We start from the raw sequence: 22,960 nt of genomic DNA, 5'->3' as shown, positions 1-22,960 counted from the left end.
AGCAGGAGGGGATAGATGCAATTCCAAACTGGCCTGCAGCCAGCCTCTTCACAGATGGGACGTAGACTGAAACATGAACAAATTAATGTGGTTCACACTGGGACCACTGTTACCGTTGTGGTCACTTTGGAATTTACATTTCTGATCAAAAGCTGAACATGAGTCAAAGTCTGGTCAAGACATGCCACATTTTTGCTTTAGTAATTGTTTGTCATTATAATGACTGATGTAGAAATGGAAGAAAAACACTTCACCCCTACTGAGAGTAGATGCTAGATTTGACAAAATATTCACTTTAAATCTTTAAATTGTTAATTTAGTTGAATCAAAATGCATAAAAGTTTTATTCAAATGTTATTTAAGAATAGGAAATATTTGGCTTGTGTGTTTGCTTGGTTATGAAAATCATTTACCATTCCTCCTCCGTTGTTATTGATTAACTGACTACTACAGCAGCACGTCAAACTGCAGCCGCTGAATTGAGTGTAAAGCTCTAAACACCCACCACTAAGAGTGTCAAAAATTAATCCAACTTTATCAACTTTTATTTGACTAAACAACAGGCACCATACAAGTAAACCTGTCACTGGTAGGACAAACTGTAAGAAATCTCGAGTGCAATGTTAAAAATAAAATGCACTGGTGTGCAAACTATCTAAACCCCGTATACAACTAAAATGTACAAAGACAATATATCAAATCTTGCGTTTAATCTTTGGTGTGTAATACTATATGTACAGAATATGGTTTGGCGTCATCTTGCCAAAATAAGCCTTGCATTAAAAAGACTGATTGCAGAAAATGTTCCTTTTAAAACCTTTTCCGTTTAGTCTGGACAGTTTTCTATGTCATCAGAGCATTTTAAATAAGCTCGGGCCCAGGGAAAGTGGCAGAATATCTTGATCTTATTCATGTGTTTTTTCTCAGCCTCACTGGGATGTTCCACTGTTTTTTTTTTTTCAAAAGTAATACACAATTTTTCCAGTTTTTTGTTGTCTCTTTTCCAACTTTAATGAAATGTATTGCACAAACTTTTACTTCTGTATCTCAGGGTTAGTCCTTTGCATTGCATTGATCTTGTATTTAGTTGCTTTCACAGACTGTTTTACCCTCATTTTAAGAATGAAGATACAGTCGACTGAAACTATAAATCAAAATGCTGGAGAATACCTTCAAAGATATAAAAATATCATATGCAACATAATTTTGAAATTCTTTGCCAAAGGTAATGGTTTATTACAAAAATGCAGAGCCATAGATTGTGGCACTCAAGGATATAAATGCAACCAAAAACAAGAAAAAAAATACCACACAAAGATACAGGTACATAGCCCTGAAAGAAAATGACTTCCAAATAACTTCAGACAAAGTGAATCCAGTGTATGCATCTCTGTGAAAGCAGCTTGCTTTGCAAGAGAACACATTTCACTGGAAGAGACATTTCACTCAGGAGACATCAAGTTCTTGTGAAAATTACCAGACAGCAGCTTGTATGTTCTTCTCACTCTTCCATTTGCCTCTGCAGGAGAACAATTCAGCGCAATGCTGATATCATCAAATATTATTAACCTCACAACTCCGGTGATATGAATTTCAGCTGCCGCTCCATCACATGCAATCTACACTGTTGAGTTACTCTGATCTCCAAATAATTCCACATGACACCTGTTAGATGAGTCAAATAAATCTGGGTCATTTCTTGGATTCAGGCTTGACAGTCAGATGAGGAAGAATTTCTTTTTCCTGGCAGTTTATTCCTTCATCTGGACTCTGGCTTATCCCGCACCATGCATGAGGCATACATAAATAACTCTAATCAAATGTTCCTTTAGCAACAAGGATCTAATTAACCGTCTTTTCAACAAAAATTCAGTGCATCTTCCAGGATATGAAGCGATGGCAGGCTTTGATCTCCTATCTGACTGAGCTTAAGATATTTTATCACCATTTTCAAAACACACACAGTCTCATCTCAGTTGTTAATTATATCTATTTTATTCATAGAGTTAATAGCTGCTTGCGACCTGCTTGCGTAAGTAGTTAAAACAAAAAAGTACATTTTTAAACTAGAAGGAAAATTCAAGGAAGACGAAAAGAAATCAGTCCAAAGGCGAGTTGTTATTAAATGGAGAGAAAGTCTCATCTGTCAGCGGTCATACTGAGCAGAATTCATTTCATTTGTGAGTGCTGAGAGACGATAGCTTTGGATTTCAAATGATGGGGTTTGACATGATATGAGACTTTTCAACAATCTGCAATAATGACCTTTTCTCAGAATCTACAAACTGTCAGTTAATAACGTGTTTCAGGTGAAAAAAAGACAATATCTTGGCTCAGGTAAAAAGTGTTACCTAGCAACCCCCCAGTGTCCTATCAATAGTCAGCTTGGAGGCATCTCTGGAGATGCTCCCCCACCTACAAAGACCTGGTTCAGCTTGCTTCCACAGGTCCCATGACCCCCTGGACAAACAACGGCCTCATTCTCTACACCACTGCTGACCTCATTGTCTCTTTGTGAAGGGAAAATCCGGAGTTGCATTCTGTTAAATGGCAAATGGTGCATCAACTGCGAACGGGACAGACCTTCATATCTCCAGTGCCGGCCTACAGATGAGCACGGATACCGCTGCCTTTTCCTCAGGACTGTACGCCAGGAAAACATGGTAAGAACAGGGAGACTAAACATTCATGTAACCTTGCTCAATCTGTTTCTGGTGCTCCTGACATCAACACCTCTATCATTTTATTTCATTCAGTTTCACACTCAGTTTACAGAAACAATTCCTCTACACACATATGGTATTAACATTAAACTTGAATCATACTAGTTGTTTTCTTACATCCAGCACTCAGCAGCTGTGCTGAATTTCAACTCATGCTCTGAGGCCAAAATTGGAGATACAGGAATGCTACAGATTTTATGGCATTTATCTCGATGGATTTTGCACAGTAATTGTATAATATCAAATCCTTTATATCAACAATCAATATCAGCTTTCATTTATTGAGAGCTTTAGTCTAATTACTGCAATGCTCTTCATATATTGTTTGTAGAAACAGTAGCTTATTGGAGAGTTGGCACACACATTCACAAAGATGTTTACAGCTCAAAACATCATATGACTCACCGTATGACATCAACATACAAAAACTCCTAATTAGATTGGACAGAACCCAACAGGTCTACTGTTGTTCAAGACCAGATGGTCAGCATGGCTGCCAAAACTTTGTCAAATGGAAAAGAGCTGCAAATGAGATCTGATATGAACACTGTATTTCTTATAGAGTCTTAATGGAGACACATTATCAGTGATCGAAAACCCTGCGGCTGTCAGTCATCCTTTTCACTCAGAGACAAAAACAGGAGTTTCAGGGACCAAAGGCGTCCAGGGCTGGTTTAAGGGCATTCATTCCACGACTCACGGTAAGCTCCAGAGGAGCACCACACAGTGGGCACCAGACATCACATTACTTCAGCAATATTGTTTAATTGTACCCTACCAGTTTCTGCGGTGCAGAGACAAGCAGTACAGAAGTGCTTCTTTATGAAAATGACACCATGCAAAGTTGCTTGGTAATACCTTCGTGTCACACATAGAATAAAGCTTAATCATTTCTGACTGTCCTAATTCTGTGTGCACCCTGTCTGGTTTATTTAACAGCTGACATTTGATAATTCCTCCCAGCTCACAGGGGTTCAAGAGGCATTAATTCCAGTATGAACTGTTGCTTTAGCTCACAGATTGGTGAGGCTGCTGGCAGCGGTGTGTGCGGTCGGACTCCTGGGAGGCTTAGTTGTAGGTGTCTGGTTTCTAGGTGAGTCAATGTCTCTGAGAAAGAATCACTAAATGAGCTTAGCTGGAGCCAAGCAGTGGAAACAAATGTGCAAAAGGTCTAGTTAGAACTACTCAGGCGTCATTAAAGTCTTTGGGGAATGTTAATTTAAAGAGAGCTCGATACTGTTTGATATCAGCATTTGATAACTACTTAACATCTTATACAGGGATGTAATTAATTTAACTCAATTATTTGGGATGATATATTCAGAAAGTTGGTACAAAACTAAAAGATGATTAAGATGGTCTCATTTCACTAGATCAATTAATATACAACAACAATTCAATAAGACGGGTTTGGTGAGAAACACATTTTAAAGTTAAAAACAGACTTGTTGGTGCTCTCTGCTGGACAAACTAAGAAATGTGTTAATTATTCACCATATCTCTGGAATGTCTGTGCTGAACTTATTTTATATTACTTATTTGCAGACATGTTAATATACATATGCCTGCAAATAACCTGTGAGGGCTGATCTAGCTGCCTAACCAAATAATCCATCTGGCACTACTACTCAAATCTAAAATGAGTCTAAATCTTCAGATAATTAATTATTCCTATCTTTATTAGAGTAAATTTAACAGGATTCAATGTAATTTGGTACTTGGCAGCCCATAAAAGCAAAACTGATACTGCAACATGGGATATAAAAAGAAGGATCTCTCATGTTGGGGTTCCCTGGACTATAAAATGTAGATATTAATAATTTTCAAAGCATTATTATATTATTTGACTTTGAGCATTTTCCCTTTTTTTTTGCCATACTTCTCACAAGTCCTGCAGCTTTAAGGAAGCACATCATCAAATTAAGGTTTAGGGAAGATTTTGGAACAGGCAAAACCCCTTTTGGAAATTATACCAAGTATTGTTTCACTTACATTTTTGTCTTATTGGCCGTCTTTCCTGATATGAAATCATTTAATTACATCGTCTTTTGTAAAGTAAGATTTCACTGCTCCAGAGGCGTTCTGTTCAGAATGCTCTGTGCTAATTCAGATTATCAGGTAACATTTAGAAAACATTTTTGTTGCCAGTCTCACTGGGTGATTAATAGACTTATTAACTACTGCATGTCCTTATCTGCTTTTAGTCAAACTTCTGCTGAGGCCATCCTCTTCCCAAACTCCAGGAGGGTTTGAGGAAACAAAGGAGACATCTTTCTGCAATGTGACTGAGGATGTCTCTATTAATGACGCAAGGAAAGGTATGCGACTCTTCCTCTGCTCTGGGTTTGTTTCTTTCACAGTTTCATCAACCAATCAGGTCAGAAATGTAAGGTTGCTTATCTTGGTGTTATTTGATTCATTACACGGGATCATGGGTCAGAATTGAAATGATTTCAAGTTTAATAGAAGCAAACTGAATATTCAGCAGCTGCTTCTTGCAGTCTTTGCTCACACTTGATATTCCCATCGACTGACATGAAAACACCCCACATAATGACCTGTTTGTATTGACTATATTAGCATATATATTTGTGCTTTTCCAAGTCATTGCCCACTTGTAGAAGACGTTTGTTCATTAGTGTTGACTGAGAGCCTGTCTCTGCAGGGATTTTCAATCAATCAGGTTCAGTGTTTTACAGGATCAGCCAAGAGAACTCTCTCCTGGAGATACAGCTGGAGAAGCTGCCAACATGGCTCCCAGTGTGCTATGAGAGGTGGAACTCGTCGCTGGGAGAACTAGTCTGCCGACAGCTGGGTTATCTGAGGTGTGTCTGCACTCCTGGCAGGATCACACATACCTCCTCAGCTTATAGTGCTCAGCTCTGAACACAGACTGAGGCCAGAATTCCATCTTACTGGATTTAATTTTAGAACTGCTTTGCAGAACCTTGGCTTATTTATGATGCATTAATTCTTAATTCATGATCATGTTTCACAGCTTACAAGCCTAATACTTTTTTTTTTCCTTTTAACAACCTATTTGCATATGTTTTCTTACCAGACTAACCAAGCATAAAGGAGTGAATCTAACAGATATCGGGCCAAACTATACTGACGGCTTTATACAAATCACCTCAGAGCACAAGAGCAGTCTGGAAAATATGTGGCAGTTCAGGTGAGGCAATTTGTCTAAGGACATGATATTCATAATGATGCATGGAAAATTGTGGCTACCAACACATTAATTATGCACCATTAGTAAACCAATTTATTTTCATTTAGGAAGAGCTGTGTCACAGAGAAGGTTATCTCCTTGCAATGTTTTGGTGAGCAAATTAATCTAAACTTTTAGTGCGACTTTGCATCGAACACACAGCCTTTTAGTAATTATCCAATATCTGTTAAATGCTCCAAGTCTGAGAAGACTGAATGATAACATTTTCTGCAGTACTTACTGACCAATCCAGTCCAACTCATTTTTTTAATTAATGAATTTCTGTGTAGAGTGTGGGACACGAGCAAAGCTGCCCAGGATAATAGGGGGAGTTGAGGCCACGCTGGGCAGGTGGCCCTGGCAGGTCAGCCTCTACTACAGCAACCGTCACCACTGTGGAGGCTCCATCATCACCAGTCAATGGATAGTAACAGCTGCCCACTGTGTGCACAAGTAAGACTCCTGACCTTAACAGTATTATAGGTCAGAGGTTGCAGTCGCTACTAAGGACAACAATCAGTCGTTAACAGCTGCTCAACGCGATACCGTCCCTTTTATCAACGTCCGCCCTGTTTTCTTTTCTCAAATGTCAGCTATAGGCTACCTCAGATTTCCAGCTGGGTGGTCTATGCAGGCATTGTGACCCGCAGCTCTGCTAAAATGGCTCAACACACAGGATATGCAGTGGAGAAAATCATCTACAACAAGAACTACAACCACAGGAGCCACGACAGCGACATAGCCCTGATGAAACTGCGAACGCCACTCAACTTCTCAGGCATGTCTTTGAGCCAGCTTGAACTTGAAAAGATATTACCAAACAAAACAAAAAAAGATGTCCAAAAAAAGAAAAAAAAACATTTGAAATAGTAATTCAATTCAAATAGGTATTCTGTAACCTGTCAGATTTGTTGTGTTAAAAAGGAAAAAAAATAAAAATAATTCTCTTTTTCACCTCAACCAGATACAATTAGGCCTATCTGCCTGCCTCAGTATGCCTATGATATCCCAGGTGGTACACAGTGCTGGATTTCTGGATGGGGATACACACAGCCTGATGGTGGTAAGAAAGATGCTGCTGCACTGCTCTAAATTTGCCGCTGCCTCAAGTCTAATTCAAACATGGTGACAGAGTGTGACAACGGTATTGACAGAGCAGCCATAAATGCATCTTTTCTCTCTCAGTTCACTCACCTGACACCCTGAAAGAGGCGCCAGTTCCTATTATAAGCACAAAGAAATGCAACAGCTCCTGCATGTACAATGGAGAGATCACTTCACAGATGCTTTGCGCTGGATACACCGAGGGGAAAGTGGATGCATGTCAGGTCAGATGCATCCATGTAAACTACTTTGCAGAAGTCTATTAAAGCTTAGGCTAATCCTCTCTTGTGAGATTTGTTTTTGCTTGTGGTGATGAGTTTCTGTGTTTACCCCTTCAGGGAGACAGTGGGGGTCCTCTGGTTTGCCAAGATGAAAATGTGTGGAGGCTGGTAGGGGTCGTCAGCTGGGGGACAGGATGCGCTGAGCCAAACCACCCCGGGGTTTACACCAAAGTGTCTGAATTCTTGGGCTGGATCTATGATGTAATTGAGGTAGATTTTTTTCTTTTTTAATGACATGCTGAAGTTACTACATATCTTTAAAGCACAGAGATCAACCACAGTGTATACTCTGCTAACTCTTTTTGACAGGTACACTATACCTTGTAAAGGAAGAGTTTTTAAAATCGCCATCACCTTATTAACCACGTTTTATACTGGATACAGTACAAAAGGTCTTTAAAATGGTTCAAATTAACACATCTGTGGTCAGCATTAATGGTGTTTTTTTGAGAATTAAGCAAACATGCATCAATGATATAAGGTTAATCCACAGCATATCACTATGACAGGTGTCAACTTTCTTTTGTGTACCTTTCATTTTCAAACTTAAAGCGAATGAAAGTCCCTCTTTTCATAAAGCGTTTTGAAGTTGTATGAAAATAAGTCATCATATATTACAATTATCAATCATTTTGTGTCAGTAACACGGAGAAGAACGAAATAGCACAGTTTAATGTAAATAAAATGTACAGCGATGTATGATTACTTTCTCTTTGCAGAATTACTGATGGCTAAAGAAACAAGAAGAGGATGCTGCTGATAAAACAGACATTTAAAAGCTATTTATATTGTATTTATACTTTGAATGTCACTTATATAACGTATATATAAGAGTGGGAATATCAAAATACCTTTTTATGTTATTTTTCCATGTATCGAGTAAAAATTATGCCTCTGAACAGCGTGTTGTGTAATTATTGAGCTGCAGCTCAAGTTTTCGCCGCAAGGTGGAGAAGTATTTAGTTTCTATAGCAACTGTCAACATTTAGCCAAGCTAGTTTTATTGTGACAGTAATTTGACATGATTTTAAAAGCTTTTTGGTTAGTGTGACGTTGCTTCATACTGCTAACATTCCGAGTGTTTTCAATAGGAGCACTGTTCTTCAGGGCATTGGAGACGAGCTGAGTTTCTCAGTTAAACGCGCAAACTTCACAAAGTAATTAGCTCGCGATTAGTGCAACACGTTGCGTCGCAAGACATTTACCTTAAGATGTCCTCCGCTGGCAGTACAGATGATGTCCTACGGCAGGTCAACCAGTTCTGGTCCATGCTGGATGATCTCTCTCTAAATGACCCCGCAGCCTACCGCAAGTTCATAAAGAAACAGATGGAGGAAGGAGCTGAATTCAGTACACCGCCTGAGCTACACTCTTGTTTGCGTACCCAGATACTGGTAAGTTACATCGATAGTAGCAACTTGCTACTAGCAAGTTTAAAACTCCTAATTAGTTCACTTCACTTTGGACGTCACATGACACCTGCACGAGAAGGGTGACTCTCCACAAACATTGAGTTCAAGCAGAAAAGCACAGGTGTGTCTAATTAACAAAGGACACCCAGTGTTGGGGTCATTTGTCTGACACCCCGATGTAGCGGAAAAATCTGTTACCCATCAGATTTAGTGGCACAGTTTCTAAAGGAATTCAGCTATCATTTAAAAAAAAATCAGTGATGCATTGTTTATGCTATTTTTGGAAGCCAAATGAAAGACCTGCCCTTCCGTGGTATTTTGATCATTTAAGTACTGCATTTGATAATAGCTATTGAATATGAGGTATATTGAATATAAGCAAAGAAAAGAACAAAAAGAAAAAAAAAACAGTTTGATATGAAAAAAAAAAACCGGAACTGTCAGATTAATTTTATGAAATGGCACAAAAAGTGCTCATCACCAACAGCCCCAGATATATTCAAATCCTCATTAACTAAGATGAAAGTTCCTGAAAATGAATCTTTAGTTTACTAATTGGCCAACTTTCAGCTTGTTGTGACTCCTCACAGAAAACTTTTACCTCAATCTCTAAAGCTGTCAGACGTGGGCCAATTTATGAGACATGGCGTGTTTTAACAGTTCTTTGACAGTACAACTGTGTCCTTATCAGGAACCCAAAACAGGCTCGCTGTACATTAATATATGCAGCTGGAAACGAGTGCCTGCGCCTCAGGATCTAAGCAGCAGTTTACCAGTATGCGCAGGAATACTGGAAACGGGCACAAAAGAAAGTCAAGGTACGTCAAACTGTAAGTAACTGAACTATCTTTTGTATTGTATGACACAAACAAGTAACAAGGCTTTCCTCCACAGGCTGGTATGCTGTGTTGGATGTGGCATTAAATCCTGCAGTGCTACAGGGGAGCAAGGCAGATAAAACAGACATTAACAATGTTTATATGCTGGCCCTGAGCTTTGCCCAGCAGCAGCACGGGATGCGGTTATCTCAAGAGCACAGTGTCGTCAGCTGCAGCCCAAAAAGTGGCCCAGATGATTTAAACCGTCGGCTTGGGTTTCAAATACGACCCAACATCTCCAAACAACCAGAAAGAGGTACAGTAAACAAGCCTTCTACCCATGATAAGCTGCTGCAAGCCCTTTATGTTGGACACATTTTCCTTTCCTGTGAAGGTGTATTATCTGTATCCTCCAAACAGTTTCCCATATTCTATATTCCATATTTGTACAGTCAGCCAGACTCCAGTTGCCCTCTTGCAACAGATCTCCTCTCTACAATCAGAGAAACAAGACGAGGACTGTGCAGCCCAAATTATAAGTAGGCCCGTGGAGCACATGAAGAAGGATTTGATCCAGGTAATCTCCACCACTTTCGTGGAGCCTCAGAAGCCAGAGTATCAACTTGAGGTGAAGACTGATATAGCAGGAGTTCCGCACAGCGTGGAACTGACAGTGGAGCTGCCAAAGGTTCGCTCTGTGTCAGAGTGCCAGCTGAGAGTATCCAAGGTTAGTGGTTACACACTCCCTTGAACAGTCATAATGAACCACTTTAGATCCCAGTGTGCATCAGTGCAAAGCTGGATGTCATAAAAAATACATAATTGGTCGATAGCGAGTCTCACAGCACGTTGAATGTGTTTCGCTCTGCAGGATGACATCTTACTGGAAGTGGAGGATGTTTACTATTTACTTCTGGACTTACCAAAAACTGTCAACGAGGACACCGCCTCTGCCATCTTCAACAAGAAGAAACGAAGGCTTTGTTTAAAAGTTGATGTTTTGTGACCACTTTCCCTTTGTAGGGACAAAAAAACACGTCCGCAGAGGTGACGAAGCTGGAGGAAAATGTACGGCATGCAAAGAACCTAAAAGTAAATAACCAAAACAAACTTGTTATGCAATGTGAGAAGCAACGGGAGCTTTGCTCCGTCTCACACTAACAAACAACAAACAGCTTGCCTGGAAATTGGTCCATTTTTAATTGCAAAATATTTCGGTGAGATAAATGTCGAACCGCAGTCGCAGTAAATTTAATTGTTAGGCCCCCCCCTCCTACAAAAATGAATTGACTTTAATGACAATGTGCACACTCAGTTTACTAAAGTGTGGGTGTGTGAGTGGAGGTGTATAATAGCTAGGAGCTGGTGAACAGTGTCATTAGTAAATGCAAGGGAGAATAATTGTCAGCAAAAATGACCCATGCAATAATTTATGTTTATTAAAACATCAAAACTGATGCAGAACAACAGCATCACTGTTTGGCAATCTGGAACATGTGAAAAATGTGAGTAAACACTTTCATTTTGAGGTGCGAACATTATGCACCGATTACAGCCTTTTTGGGAGACTAACACTCTTTTGTAGTTCAGAGCTTCAAGTATCACAATACTGACCATTAAATTGTGACTTCATATGTTGATTTTTAAGCAAACAATGTCTAATATGCATACTATTAAACAAAGCAGTACCCAAATGTGAAGTCAAATTCTTGGTATGAAACATTCACTTTTAAAACAGTTGTATACTGAAAGGTGTTTTCTCCATTGGTCCCAGTTAATTATATATTAGACATTTCTTTTGGCATCACATGTATTTATAGTGGCTTCCTGGTCCAGTGGGAACAACTGAGGTTTGCATTGGAGAGCTCTGGTTTTCTTGGGGTCTACCTCCGCTCTCCATGATCCTCCTCTACCCACGCTACAATCTTCCCCTCCCAGCCAGGCACAACTGCTCCATCATGAAACACCTGAACAGCCGAAAGAATTTACATATATATGAGAGACTTGCATCTAAAGTGTACAACACAAATCTTTGGATAGGGAGTGAAAAAAATTAGATTGATGTGAAAAGATGTATGGACTGTAATTTTACTCCCACACTTACCTCCTCTTTCACTGTGCCAAACTCCGGGTCTAGGGCCTTAAAGTGGTATCTGAAATTGCCTTGTCTGTCTACGGCAGCCTTGAAGTCTCGGAGTGTCACTTCACCCAGTCTGTAAGTACACACTGTCAGTCACGAGCTATGCATTCATAGACAAACGAAAGCTTTTACGGGATAAACGTTGAGCTATGGAAGTGCCCACATTAAAACTCTGGTCCTGCCTCAAATCAGCTCTAACCCAGACAGCAATGTGTTCAAAAACCATGCACTCTGCAGGGGTGAAAATAAACAATAAGACTGCTACAGAAACCCACCATTAAGTACATTTTATTTTCACCTTTTCGGGATGTTAATCAGAAATGGAGTCAGTGAGCGATCTGTGAAGTAGAGCACTTTAGTGTAGACAGCAGCATCCAATCCCGGGCTGCTGTGGGAGTGTGCTATTTCTGCAAATGTTAAAAACAGGAAACATTATTTTTAACAATCCGAGTCTGAGATGATTTCAGCCTCACACTCGGTAATGCCTTCTCTTTACATAGCTGTGCAATTGAATGGTTTGAGATGTTGCAGAGGATGACGACTACTAAACAAAACAAAGATTTTGTTTTTCTCACTTGAGCTCGGTGGCCACGAGTCACGGTCTGTTGAATTGGCTCTGCGTCCTGGCGATTTAAATTCCTCCTAGAAGAACAGGCAGTTACTCATTGGAAACAGTCGAATGTGTCATGTTTGCTTCAGTCATTTGTCAGGCAACAGACATGCGACAGCTTTTTAAATGTACTCATACACAGTTAATTTAAAGGTATGTACCCCTCTGTCGTGTCTGCGCTGGGTGTCCAGCGAGAGCAGGCGATCCATTAGACTGGCCACTCCCTGCTCCAAAGTGTCCAGGGTGTGATGTTGAGGGTCGTGGCCCGAAAAACTGTCCCTCAAACTGCGCAGTGCTTCTCTAACAAGCTGCAGCTCCTCACCCTAAGATAAACAACCTTGTGATAGTCACACAGTTTACATGTAACCATCAATCCAAAAAGGTTGGAAAGTTGTCTAAAATGTGAATACAAACAGAATGCAGTGACTTGTAAATCTGATAAACCATTCAGAATACTTGAGTCTGGGGCATGTTTTTGTTGCATTACTCCTTTCTTTTAACAACACCCTGTAGGTGTTTATTGTCCCTATATCTGACTTCTTTTTCCATGACTCTTACCCTTTTTTTCCTGCATTTCTAACCAAAGCAAGCTTCAATACAAAAAGATACCAAAATCAATAATACGAATGATCAAAAGGATACGTACTGGTGCGTTGTGTTGGAATGCTGGAGGAGATGTTGACACCACTGAGTTACTGTAGCCACCACTTTCACTCCTAAATGACTGTCAAATGGAAAAAGAATAAATAAAGATCGGTGAGACTACAATTTGAAATGTTCTATGACTTCTTTATTATTCGAAATTTGCTATAAAAAAAAAAGACCTAACTGTAACTGTAGCTAAATCAAAGCTGGATGGAGCTTAATATTACAAATAAAAACTGTATTGTTGGCCAAAAACTATTAAGAACACATCAGTGACTGTTCCACTAGGCGACGTGTTTTTTTTATTACAGCGAACACTGCAGCACCATGGCTTGTGTTGAGTCATCCTCACATTCACTATCCGTAAGAAAAGCTCATTGGTGCAAGAAATCTGTATTAATCTACTGCAGAGAGTAGCCCCTAACAAATGCTCTATTTACTCTATTGTTGTCTGTAAAGTCTACAATGCTGAGTTGTACAAGGAAATATAACCTTCTTTTTGATTAAGGTGCTACCTCGATGCTACTTAAAGTGGGGGCTGCCTTGTGTGAAGTAGTATGTAACCATGATTTGAAAAAAGGATCTCTAAACATTGTTATTGAGATGTGATTTGCATCAAAATGCAGAGTTTGCTGTGGAAATACTTGAAGCATGTCATGTTCAATACCCGTCCATGGGTGACTTCATGTGCTTTATGTTGAACCTCATCAAGCTTTTGCTGCTGTTGCTGCAATATTCTCTCCTTCCTCCCAAGTTGCTGCTGTTGTGACAAGACAGATACATGTCATAAAGTAAGCCTTCACTTACATGTGTGCAGCTAAAGAATGCACTGACACGTAGATTATAAAAGACTATACCTCATATTCACTAAGTGCTTTGTTCCTTTCACTCAGCTTGCGTTTGAGCTCTTCCTGCAAGAGATAATGTTCCATGAGTGCGATGGAAAAGTCCTATAATGCTCTCATATAAACCAGCATCCATGGATCAAGCAGGCTGAATATTTTATCATGTCAAAAGGAAATCATCTTGTCTCACATTTTCTCCTTCAAACTGATCTTTGGCCATGTTGCACCTCAGTAGTTCCTGCTTTAACTGCAGAACAGCATCTTCCTGCACTGCCAGGCGCTGCTGCAGAGCATCCTAATGAGAAAGAAGGGGAGATCAAAGCAGAGAAGGTACAAATATAGGTCAACCGCTTGTACCTGCCCCCAAAGAGGCATCCAGTCACTTCTGATTTCTGTTGTTTTCTTTGTAAAAAACTGAAAAGTATTTGTTGTATGTGTCAAAAATAGTGGAATCAGATTGGGACAGTGCAAAATGGAAGAGACTGAATTATATTGTATCCATTTCAACTCACAACATAAGGACAGAGTTAGAGGGAGAGGTTTACCTTGATGGCCTGAATGTGCCGTGTCTCCTGTTTGTGTCTCAGGAGTTCCCTCTAAGAGCCATACACATAAACAGAAACATTAGAAAGAGGGAATCTAGCCATTAGGCAGCTCATCTGTATCAATTCTAATTCCATTTGCTTACTGTACCTTGAGATCAAGGACTTCCTCCATGCTTTGGTCCAAACGACTGCGGATTAAAACCTTCAAAGGGAGAGAGAATCAGCAGGATAATTAGAGAGAGGAAAAATGTCAAAAAGTATGGCAATGAGGCAATGGAAATGCATGACAGTCAGCTAGCAGATCAGAAAGAATAATCTGTTCTCTGTAATGGCCGTTCTTAGAGGGATGAAGGCTACAAACATCACCGCAACAGAAGGCCTGACATGGAAACTTCACACAGCGAGTGCTGCTTTCTAAAGTTAGCAGCGAAAGGGCACGGTACTGTACCAGCTGCTGTTCAGTGCTCGCCCGGTTATCTCCGAAGCTCACGGATCCATCCTGGTCTTCCTCAGGGAGGGAGCCATGCAGCAGCAAAGCCTGAGGACAGAAAACAGACAGACTCCCAGAGTGAAGGCAGCGAACAGTCCTAATGAAACAATGTGTGTAAGTGAAGCCTGATATATTTCTGTGTTGTAAATCATTATTGTTAAACATGGCTGCACAACTAGTCAGGGAATTGAACTAAATTGAAATTAAAATCACCCTGAAAACCTGTGGGTGTGCGCACTGACTTGCAACATATTGACAGTTATGGTGCGTGTTGTTTGTGAGAAAAGATATTTCTGTATCTTTTAAATTCTCTACATTGTGTTGACCTTTAGCAAATATATATCGATTAATTGTCTTTTTGCAACAAGAGACAAAAGCAGTTTTTTTCTATTCATCTCAAGCAGCAGGACAAACCCGTCTTTCACATGTTCGGCGAACAAATTAGAAAGAAATATATTCACAGTAACTGCATTGTTTGATATAGCACACTGAGAAACTGGGCGTGCTTTTTTGCACTCGTCAAAATATTTGAACAGACTGGGATTTTGATGAGGTGGGAGCGACAACTTTTTCATTTTAATGTGTTCTAAATAATAACGTGTTAACTGCACATCATCTGCTTCATACTTTATTGCATAAGTATGTACTGTGTACTGTGTAACATCATGCAACTGAACAGAATATATTATGGAATTCCTATAGTAGATTCCTTATTATAGTGCCTGTTTAAAGACTGTCTTAGTATTTATCTCTTTCTAGATTCCCACAATATACAGACCACAGCAAATGAAAAAAAAATGCATTAAAAGCAACTGGCCCTTAGACATAAATCTTAACAACTGAATTAAGATTTTTCAGAGGACAGATAGATAAGCTTGTTGAATTTGTGCTCAAAAGAAATAGAGGTATAGAGTGAACATATTGTAGACTTTGGCAGAGAATCTGACCTGGCAAGATTTTCTCTTTAAGCTGTTTTTAAGCTGTTACCTTCCTCTGATTTATATGCCCTCCGTGTACCCTTCATCTTGAGGTTTATAAAGCAGCTTTGCAGATTATTTTTTTGTGTGTTATCACCTAGAGTTACCTGTAGGCGGAACACCATCCTCCTGGCCTCCTGCATCTCCTTCTCCAGCTGCTCCTGGTGGGCATCCAGCTGCTCCTCCCAGGACTTTTCTTCCTCCTGTCCATCATGCCCGAGGGAGGGACACAATCCACAGAGAGACACCTCCTCTAAGATGAAGAGAGAGACAGAGGAAATGAGTCTAAATAGCGGGTTTATTTGTTTTTTCATTGCGTCAAATCGTGTTTTACAAGAATTGACGTGCAGCCAACAAACCTAGGACAGATTTCCTTTCTGTTGGCTCAGACTTGTTATCCTGAGGTTCCCCTTGGTTGTCAGACACATCGTGGATGGTTTCCTCTTTAAGGGTGTCAGTGGACTGGGTGATAACATACTCCTCTTTGGGGGAGTGAGCAGGGCTGGCTGAGCTGAGACTGAAACAGATGGCAAGAACAGGCAGGAATGAATGTGTTTATATCCTGCCAAATGAACAGCCGTAAATAAACCTGCTACATAAATTGGAGATTTACTCTTTGATAACTCTCAGAGGACCACCAAAATGGGAAATAATCCCATCAGGGCAAAATATTTCAAACCCAATCGATATTTAACACATGATTCCCATGAAAACAGTGAGTGTCACAGACACATACAAATGATAGAATGAATAAAAATCTCATCTGAACAGATTAGAACTTGTTGAAAAGATGCACAACACGAGCAGAAATACATGCAACCCGGTCATTTTCCCTACAGGAAATTCTTTACATATTTTGCTCCCCCTTTGGCCATAATTCTAAAACATAATGCTTGTATCGGGATAGATGCCTGATGAATATAGGTTTGTGCTTTGGAGACCAGCTGCGATTGTCACTCTAGTGTTTGTAGAAATAGGATACAGCTACTATGACAGGTGACATACAGCATTATATGCAATCCTGGAACAGGGTATTCCTTCTTCTTTTTCCCTGTGCGTCTGCATGTGAAAAAAGGCCAGTAACTGCAGAAACAGGTCTAAACTCTGAGCAAACAAAACCATCAGATTTCATCACACTGCTCCTGAGGCTAAACAACCAAGAAGCAAGAAAACAGTTTTTCTTCACTGTGGGGTAAAGCTGTATTTAGAAACCAAAAAATGCCCTGAAGGATTCATCTGCACGATTAAACATGTTCCTTCCTTACATATGGAGCAAGATTTAGACTGGAACCTAGGGGGCTTTCTACCTTCTGCCACTACTCAGCATAAGCTATTATCACACACAAATCATTAGTCACTCAAAAGTTCAGAATGCCTCTGTAAGGACTAAATGCGCATATATTCCCGTGAAAATTTCGCAAGCCCGAGCAACTTTAAGTCGTTAGTAAAACTAGACTGAGGTGCAAGAGATATATGCTAACAAAGCTAAAAATGTGCAAAAAATGACAATGATTCTGACGTGCTGATGTCCAACGGGTACAGTGTTTACGTGCTCGTTTAGCAAGTAATTCAGACATTAACGAATAAAATCTACACGCAAATTACAAAGGAAAATAGTTAAAGTCTTTTTGGTGGAGATATAGGAGAAGACAGATGGCGGGATTCTTCATCTGTAGCGCCCCATATTGCAATTATTCCAGTAGATGTCGGGATATCTTCAGCACAGACAAAGGCTGTGAACTGACCAGGCTTGACTTCCTCCTGCGAGGTAGCTACAAAAATGACTACAAAATATACAAAAATTTTACTTGTAGAACTCATATCATAGTCATTAACAAGATTAAATATTCATATTAGGTGTCTATTAAAACAGTTTAACATTCTCAAATGTCAAACGGAACTGATTATTTCTCGCATTTCCCTGAAATGCTTTGTTTTAGCTCCTGCCTCTTTAAGATCCAATATGCTGGGACACAAAACAGCTGCTCATTCTTTGTCTGAGGGATGTCAAAACACAATTCAGCCATTATGCAAAAGTGTCACAAGGTGATGTCATAAGGGTCAGCTCAGTCCCGGCCTGCACTGGGAACTTCATAGAGAATGTGAGGGTGAGACGGATGGTAGCAAAGCTAAAATCTATGATTGACAAAACCTCTTGTCCTTTACATGACACTGTGGTGGCCCTCAGCAGCTCTTTCAATAACATATTGCTGCATCGACAATGCAAGAAGGAAAGGTGTTGCACATGCTTCATCCCAACTGCTGTCAGACCCTCTAACACCAGCAGGACATAATCTAAACAGTTTACTGTCCATTTGTCTGTCACCTCAGACTTGTCTTTATTTCGACTTTTTTGTCATATAACACAAAGTACACACTAATGCATAAATATACACACTTTATAGTGTCTTTTTACTCTTAACTCTAGATAGTATCATTATTTACCACCCTATCCGCCATATTTTTTATTACATTACACAGTAAAAAGACTTTTCTTTATAATTTAGTGTGCAATACACTGTATTTTTTTCATGCTGTAATGTGCAATAATGTGCTTCGATACTTTGGATCTGTATATCTTGTGCATGTTATTGATTTACACTCCTTCTCTTAGTCTATACACCACAACACACACACTCTTTTTTTCTAAATATCTTAATTAAAAGATTAAGATTCTTTTCCACATATTTAGCTTTTTTCTGTTAGTGATGTATAAATGAAGTCTTTATATATCTATATCTATTATGTAAAGGAAATAAATCCTGGACTACAAACAAAGCCTAGTTCTGTGCAGTGTTCTCTGTAGGAGAGAATAACTTTGAGTTTGTATCTCTGGAGACCTTTATGCACAGTAACACAATTAGGCTCTGATTAAAACTGAAAAAGCTATAATACAACCTCTTTACAACATTCCATTTTTCTGGTTTCATTCACAACACTGAAAATGTCTGATAATTTGATCCTCCCTGCCACCGCCACACTTATTTCCCGGTTCACATTTAAAAACATGAACTGAGCAGCTTATCAGGTGCTGCTGTAATTAACCTTAAGTGTTTTCTAAAACAGATCAAAGAAGTGGCCTCTTGGTAATCTTGTCACTGTACATGGTGAAATTATTGGAATAGCTTCTATCATTGTCTCAGGGAGCAGCTCAAATAAGTTTTGAAAAATGATTTTTGATGTCAAGAGCTGATGTTGAACCAACAGCAGTCATGCATACAAATATGGAGCGTATGGGTTTAGCGAAAGATTAAGGGATGGGATTTGGGATTTGTAAAAGACAAGCCTCACTATATCAGATCAGCAGTGGTGAAAAGCGAAAAGACATACATTTACTCTACCAGTTTACTAAAGATCAAATGTGAAGATACTTTTTGGGTATTTACATTTTCTCTTCTTCACTGTTGTCATTTACTTTTCATGCTTCTGTATGTATTTCCAGATATGGCTACAGGTTGCTTTTTCAAATTAAAATTTTACATTGAGAAAAAGGGATAATTTTAGAGAATGGAAATAATCACAATAATAATAAATATTGTAATTATCATTCTTATTATTACAATTGACAAGCGATCCTCATGAAATCATCTTTTTTAGCCGGAGCCTCTTGTTTTAAGGCCCGATATTACACAAAAGATAACCAGAAAGCTAAAAACTCTGTGGCTTAACTTCACATTAATACCGAGTTTAGGAACCATGGATTGAAAAACTACAGGACATTATAAGCGATCAAGACAAATTTCATCTCACCACTCAACAGTAAACTATATATATATACATCTGTATCAACAATCTAATACTGTAACAATATTACAGTCACATGGGGACTAGTTTTTGATGTACATTTGGCTGATAAAAGTCGATTGTAAGATGACAGGACATTAACTTGCATTGGAGTACATTTTTATATTTTGTGCTTTTGCTTATTTCGCCACCATTGATAAGTATGAAGTATGAAAAGAACATAAACTAACGTACTTACATTAACGTGTCTGTACACTTTAATTTAGCAGATAAGTTTACATCATTAGTATAATATAGTAGCCCATGCTATAGTTGGCTTGACTGGTGCAAATAGTACAAATCTAATGCAAGAGAGTGGCTTTGTAACATGTACCTACTGGGCAAATGTTTCTTTGTTGAACTGTAAGGGGAAAAAATGATAATATCACTTGAAATATGTGTCATTTTAATCTGAAATATATCATGGGAGAGCCAGTAAAGGCAGTTAGACAGTCGTTGCTAAGCAATAGAAGCTCAGCTCATAGACACATAATGGAACACACCCACACCTCCTGCACTGTAAACACCAAACAATAACCTGCAGAATTTGGCTTTCTAAGTCTTGTTTATTAACATGAAATGGATTTCTAAAACTAAGATTGATGATACAAATGCTAATCAAGTGAGAATTCTGAATTCTTATGTACAGAGAATATCTGCCACTGGTGCACTCGTTGTATTGTGATAAATATAGCAGGTGGTATTGGCATAATGTTATAATAACTACAATAAAGAGAACAGCTCTTACCATTTCATCTGTTTCGCTCCCATGCTGGTGTTTACAGGCTTAACCTCCCATACAATTAGAGCCCTGCATCTGGGTGATGCCCTGCTTCTCAGTCAGTACCATAGCCCAAACACAGCCGGAGGTAGCAGGGAGGGGAGCAGCCCTGAGAGCAGCAACCACAGCAGTCTCCACGTCACACACTGTGTTCAATCAGAAATAACAGCACGTTCAGATCCTCTGCAGTAGCATATTCCTAAAACATAAAGCTCCAAATCCTAATCAAAGCCCCAAACCCTTCCCCTAAATCATACCAAGGCTCAGTCCAAGCTGGCAGAGAGAGGCAGGAAGGGACAGAGGGAGGGAGGATTGGTGCTCAGCTATACCAGTGACTGAAGTCTGCCTGGTTTCTCATTGCACTCACCAGCTCCAATTCACGAACACAATGTTTTTTGTTCCTTGCGGACAAGAACTGATGCAGCCCTTGTGCATCTCTTTCACCCTTTTTTCTCTGCCGGCCTTTTTGCATTTATTCCCTCCCTCCTGTCTTCCACTCTTTCTCTTCTGCTTGGCCGCACTCGCTTTGTATCAGTCCCTCATTCTTTCAGCGAGCGTGGATGTCAGACATGGCTCGGTCTGGAGTGTGTTTACCCTCCCCCTTCTCCTTCATTCCTCCTACCTCATTTCCCTACTGCTCTCTTCTTTCACAAGGAGGAGGAGGAGGGACATTTTCTCCTTCTCTCCCATTTTTCTCTGCTTTTTGTCTGCTGTATGTCACTACAGCTAAAATAAGAACTAACCAATGGCATTTTAAAAAGTGTCATTACAATCTGGAGTCTTCTGCGACACAAGTCAAGGCAAATGAGGGGACAAAAACATATTAACACAGGAAGGGGCAGCTGGGAGTTACTTGAAGAGAAAATGGCATTTACAGAATGGAAACATCCGCCTATAATTACAGCTCTGCTGTGAAAAGACAGAACCCAAAAATAAATAGTAAAAGATGAAAATTTGTGCTTTATGATTTCAGCAGCAGGCAACGGAAACAAAAGATTTCCTCTAACATGTGCTGCTCATGTTAAGCACCCCTCTGAAAGGCATTTGGTCTGAGCACACTGTCATTAAGTTGTTACAAATGTTGCTGGTGTCATCAGCAAAACTGTGAAGTAGCTCTCTACCTTGCAGCTAGCAGTTCCGTCCAGAACAAAATGAGTCTTAAATTCTGTTTGGGCACCATAAATGCTACTGTGCTACTATGCTGCAGACCCATGAATATGTATGTCCAGCTCCAGACCAATACAGCGTTTGATTTAATCAGAAAAAACGCAAATGCAAAGTCTTTACAGACTGACTGCAGAAGGACAAATATTTGTTTTTGAACATAACATATCTCATTCACTGTATTGTACTGCTTTAAACTCACGTTGAGTGTGCTGAAAACTGAAAAAGTTTGACAATATTTTTGATCCAAGGAATTAATACATTTACATGAAACTATTCTTTGGGAGCTTTATTCCACATAAGTGGAATCAAATCCAAAATAAGCATAATATTTAGGATGAAGGTTGTAAGATATTTATTGGTTTCTGGATCTCCTAAGAGAGAGGAGTTTCATAAACTCAATTAAAAAAAAAGATTCAGAGACAAACATCCAGTGTTCTCAATTCAGCTGAAGCCAAAATAAAGCTAAAGTATAGGAGTTAGACCCATAAAGAGGGTAATGACAGTCCAATCTCACAACATGTAATAATTGCATTTGTCCAGATGCAAAAGATATAGTAGTGACAATGGGAACATTTTGGTTGGTTTTGGGGGCAAAGTACGACTGACATGATATGAACCCGTAATTACTGTTTATCAATATCATAAGCTAACTATATATTTTACTTGTCAAACTATTGGCTCAAACTGGGCTCAACCGTGGTTGCCTGGCGTGACCGTCCACAGTGTCATGCTACCATTCACCCCCCATATGTCCTTATGACACCTTTGTGACAGTTTCATATAATGCGAAATGTAGCAATTCTGCTGTGGAGCAGTGTTGCCACAGCAGTTAGGAAAATAAATACTGACAGTGGAAATAATTAGACAAGTTGAGCTACCAAGCTATTTTACCAACTGTTTAAGAGTGATTTATTTCTTTATAAAAATTAAAACAGCAAACATAACACATAATATTAAACACATTTTTTTTTTTAGATGAAAGCAAAAGTATGGTTTCAAGAGTCAAGAGAATGATCAAGAGGAACAATTACAGCCACCAGTAACTTTCAAGATGGATGTGAGCATGCAGTAATTATCTTAGGACAATATGAAACATCAGATTATTCTAAGTTTTGGTAAAAAAAAAAAAACTAATAAAGAACCCCAGCATTTTTTCACATTATAACAACATTAAAATGAAAAAATAATGTCACCATGCAGATGAATTATTTTGACACAATACTAAAGTTAATACTGGTCCGGTTAATCATGACCGAACCAGTGAAAAGATTAAGTTAAAACCACCAAGATGTTCAAATGCACTGATATATTGCACTGACTGTGTTTGTTTATGCAGGATAAAACACATGTGTCCTTTCAGGAAAGTTAATTGAACATATTCTATGTGCACAAACACTTATTTGCTGGTATTAGGCAATAACTCAA

At 39.3% G+C, this 22,960-nt stretch overlaps 3 protein-coding genes across 4 annotated transcripts; 2 read left to right on the top strand and 1 right to left on the bottom strand.

Annotated features, from left to right (window-relative positions):
- Positions 1-2,580: 2,580 nt before the first annotated feature.
- Positions 2,581-8,196, top strand: tmprss5 (transmembrane serine protease 5). Its single transcript, XM_075474358.1, has 13 exons — positions 2,581-2,663; positions 3,286-3,424; positions 3,736-3,816; positions 4,928-5,041; positions 5,413-5,548; positions 5,785-5,898; positions 6,006-6,049; positions 6,228-6,390; positions 6,531-6,715; positions 6,902-7,000; positions 7,123-7,265; positions 7,380-7,532; positions 8,042-8,196. Exons 1-13 carry the CDS (start codon positions 2,661-2,663, stop codon positions 8,048-8,050), a joined length of 1,383 nt encoding a protein of 460 aa, XP_075330473.1. The 5' UTR covers positions 2,581-2,660; the 3' UTR covers positions 8,051-8,196.
- A 139-nt stretch (positions 8,197-8,335) lies between these two features.
- pih1d2 (PIH1 domain containing 2) lies at positions 8,336-12,263 on the top strand. The gene is made up of 5 exons (XM_075473205.1): positions 8,336-8,716; positions 9,426-9,552; positions 9,629-9,868; positions 10,005-10,279; positions 10,424-12,263. Exons 1-5 carry the CDS (start codon positions 8,534-8,536, stop codon positions 10,556-10,558), a joined length of 960 nt encoding a protein of 319 aa, XP_075329320.1. The 5' UTR covers positions 8,336-8,533; the 3' UTR covers positions 10,559-12,263.
- On the bottom strand, positions 10,967-20,965 carry dixdc1a (DIX domain containing 1a). 2 transcript variants are annotated; one of them, XM_075473203.1, is made up of 16 exons: positions 20,626-20,965; positions 20,336-20,514; positions 16,164-16,321; positions 15,912-16,057; positions 14,786-14,875; positions 14,486-14,539; positions 14,338-14,388; positions 13,983-14,087; positions 13,805-13,858; positions 13,615-13,707; positions 12,949-13,026; positions 12,464-12,625; positions 12,268-12,334; positions 11,991-12,099; positions 11,657-11,765; positions 10,967-11,519 (listed from the first exon to the last, which is right to left on the bottom strand). In XM_075473203.1, the coding sequence occupies exons 2-16, from the start codon at positions 20,356-20,358 to the stop codon at positions 11,436-11,438; spliced, it is 1,383 nt and encodes a 460-aa protein (XP_075329318.1). In that variant the 5' UTR covers positions 20,359-20,514; positions 20,626-20,965; the 3' UTR covers positions 10,967-11,435. The 2 variants fall into 2 exon arrangements, with proteins under 2 accessions (XP_075329318.1, XP_075329319.1); XM_075473204.1 differs by having other exon boundaries at positions 20,736-20,965.
- Between the last annotated feature and the right edge of the window lie 1,995 nt (positions 20,966-22,960).

The sequence above is a fragment of the Odontesthes bonariensis genome, chromosome 9 (assembly GCF_027942865.1).
Source record: "Odontesthes bonariensis isolate fOdoBon6 chromosome 9, fOdoBon6.hap1, whole genome shotgun sequence".
NCBI classification, from domain to species: Eukaryota; Metazoa; Chordata; class Actinopteri; order Atheriniformes; family Atherinopsidae; genus Odontesthes; species Odontesthes bonariensis.
The sequence above is the reverse complement of the archived record's forward strand: the minus strand, read 5'-3'. Positions and strand labels throughout refer to the sequence as shown.